Source organism: Prosopis cineraria, unplaced genomic scaffold, assembly GCF_029017545.1.
Source record: "Prosopis cineraria cultivar Desert tree isolate PC_DT_omini unplaced genomic scaffold, ASM2901754v1 PC1216, whole genome shotgun sequence".
In the NCBI taxonomy this organism is placed as follows: domain Eukaryota; kingdom Viridiplantae; phylum Streptophyta; class Magnoliopsida; order Fabales; family Fabaceae; genus Prosopis; species Prosopis cineraria.
The window spans coordinates 17,598-20,293 of NW_026556541.1; the positions used below are offsets into that span (position 1 = coordinate 17,598).

The 2,696-nt window shown below is 39.9% G+C and overlaps 1 protein-coding gene across 1 annotated transcript; it reads right to left on the minus strand.

Moving 5' to 3' along the window:
- Positions 1-1,303: 1,303 nt before the first annotated feature.
- LOC129299577 (pectinesterase/pectinesterase inhibitor 18-like) lies at positions 1,304-2,243 on the minus strand. The gene is made up of 3 exons (XM_054938056.1): positions 1,922-2,243; positions 1,732-1,831; positions 1,304-1,655 (listed from the first exon to the last, which is right to left on the minus strand). The coding sequence occupies exons 1-3, from the start codon at positions 2,241-2,243 to the stop codon at positions 1,304-1,306; spliced, it is 774 nt and encodes a 257-aa protein (XP_054794031.1).
- Positions 2,244-2,696: the final 453 nt, after the last annotated feature.

A 2,696-nucleotide genomic window follows, 5' to 3' on the forward strand; every position in this document is an offset into this window, starting at 1 on the left:
ACTATATTTTCTGAAGAAGCTTGACGGGATAGATTCCTCTTTTCTTCTGCCAATTGAAATTATTGAACCTAATTATGAACAAATCCTGAGCTGCGTGAAACTTGAACCTGTTCGGTACCGTATGACTAATGATTAATTGCTTACTGGTGAAAACAGTTTGGAACTAATGTTCTTAATTAACTCACTCAATCGCTTTAACCTTATATTGCAAGATATAACGTGTTTCATATAGGTATGCATGTGCACATGTTATAGTACATATATACCTGTTACTTCTTAATTAACGTCACGCTCTTTATAGTCTCCTTTCATATTATAAGTTATATTTAATTAATTCATGACTTTTGAATAATATTATTTAAAATCTTAAATTTTAAAAATGTTCACATTTTTTATTTATACTCTAATTAAATATCATATATAAAAACCTTAATAATAATAATTAAAATTTTAATAAATAATTTTTTTAAAAAAAGTAATAAATGAAGTAAAGATATAATTTAAAAAATAAATATAAAAATTATTCAACACCCTATATTTTGAATCAAGTAAAGTTTTTAAAATATACATTATATTGAATTTTTAAAATATACATTATATTGTAGTTCAGGGAGTACATATATTTATATAGTTTAGGCTGACCTATTGATTCTTTTTAACTCTAAACTTAAATAATTAGGCTGCATTTCTAAGTCACATTATCGAAAAAATAAGTAAACTAAACTCAAATTATCTTCAGAAGTTATACCATGATAAATTATTAAAGGATTGGTCCCCCTCCCCCAGAAAAAAAGGACATAAATATAGAAAGGTGAATCTAATTGTACTCTTTTTAAAAATTTTGTTCTGAATTATGAGATTACAATCTCAGGTTAATTACTATATTATACATGTATTAATATCGCAGTAAGTAGTAGTCTGGGAATATATCCGTCGAAACCTTATGAATGCAGAAATGCCTTGCGCGCGCGCAGCAGAAAAGGATATATTATATTTTACGAGAAAAGACGCCCAGATCCACTACGTTAATTATATTTTGAGATTCCTGCTTTTTAATTTGCTTCTCCTTCAATTACCGAATCCGTACTTATTGATCACCCAAAGCAAATGTTTAATGTAGATATTAATCTAACAAAAAGAAAAATAATTATTATAATCCTCCAATGTATGGAAACCCACTTGGAAGAATCCAATCGTCACCTTTTATGAACCTGGACACAATGAATTCCCTCACCTGATCCGCATCCGGCACCTCCACCACACCAACCCACCTCACTCTGCCACGTGTGCTCGATCGAGGCCCTTAATTCTCGAAGTCTATGTAACTCGCCTTACCGGTGGGCGTCCCCTCCATCTCTCCCCACCCCATCGGACTCACTATATCATCTATGTACGACCGCATGATCACCAACCTCGAATACGCCCTCCACGGCCGTCCTAAAATAGCCCTGCCCGCACCGGATAACTGCCTCTCGGAGTCCTCTGTAGACGCCGTGAAACGACAGTACTGGAAAACGAAACCGGTGCGTTCCAGGGGGTCGTCACTAGACTGCGCGGTGAGGACGGAGAAACCGGCGAGGCGGGTGTAGAGCACGTAGTTCTGGAAGGCGGCGGCGGCGTTTCCCATGACGAAGTCGATGGAGCCGTAGACATTCCTGGTAAAATTGACGGCCCGATGAGGCCCACAAGGTGTCCTGGAAGCCCTCGATGGAGCAGTTGTGCAACACGGACCTGTCCGCCGTGTTCAGGAAAGCTAGGCATGGGCCCGCTTTCGGCCCAGCTGAGTTGACGAAGGATATTCCCTGGCCCACGAAGCCCGCTCCTTGAATTGCTGAGAAGTTGACGAGAACTCTGAGACAAGTAATACTATATTGGTTGCTAGATGGTAGATGGATGGCCGTATTTGAGTAATTAAACATACCTACTGTGGCTGTTTGAGACAGCATGCCACCATTGTGGTGTCCGAGAATGACAGTATCATGGCGACCGTTGCCGATGAGAACTATGTTCGTTTTGTCGCGGGGAATGTGGAGACGCTCCTCGTAGATTCCAGGTCGAACGAGGATGGTGTATTTTTTGTCGCTGTTCGAAGGAGCTTCTGCAATGGCTTGGCCGATTGTGGTGTAATCTCCTCGGCCATCAATGGACACTGTAACTGCAGAAGAAGAAGCCGACGACAATGGTGATGAGAGAATGAGCAGAACTAGTGTGGGAAAGACGAAGCAGAGTGATTCGCTAGCCATGAGAGAATAAGGGAAGTATAGTGGTCACTCCTCGATCGTTAAAATGTATATATATACAGCCAGATGGCGACGGAAGCTATTTCTAGTTAATGAATAGCTAGATGCATTGCCACTGGTTATTAATTATATGTTGACTTGTGCATATTAGTGCATGCCTGTCTGCGTACATGTAAATGAGGTTGATGCAGATCCTTTGGGGACCGCGTGTTTCTGATATTGTCTTGGGAGTCCAAACACAAGAACGCACTTGCTGGGGATCATATAGAAACAATATCTGGTATCTCTTATCCGTCGACTTGTACTTCTCATGATTCCGTACTAGTTTCTGAGCATCATGTCAGTGCGTACTTGTTTGTATACACATATTAATAACTCCACCGACCAGCATTTCGGCACTGGGTTTTTACTTCAGCACGTTGCCATTCTCGATTGCTTTCTTGCGTGCTCGTGCCT

Bases quoted from the DNA above. Each gene is read 5' to 3' on its own strand.
- LOC129299577 (XM_054938056.1), bottom strand. From the start codon at position 2,243: ATGGCTAGCGAATCACTCTGCTTCGTCTTTCCCACACTAGTTCTGCTC. The intron at 1,832-1,921 runs GTATGTTTAATT...TCAACTTCTCAG, and splicing joins GTCTCAAACAGCCACAGTAG to CAATTCAAGGAGCGGGCTTC. The intron at 1,656-1,731 runs GTCCGTGTTGCA...CAATTTTACCAG, and splicing joins TTCCTGAACACGGCGGACAG to GAATGTCTACGGCTCCATCG.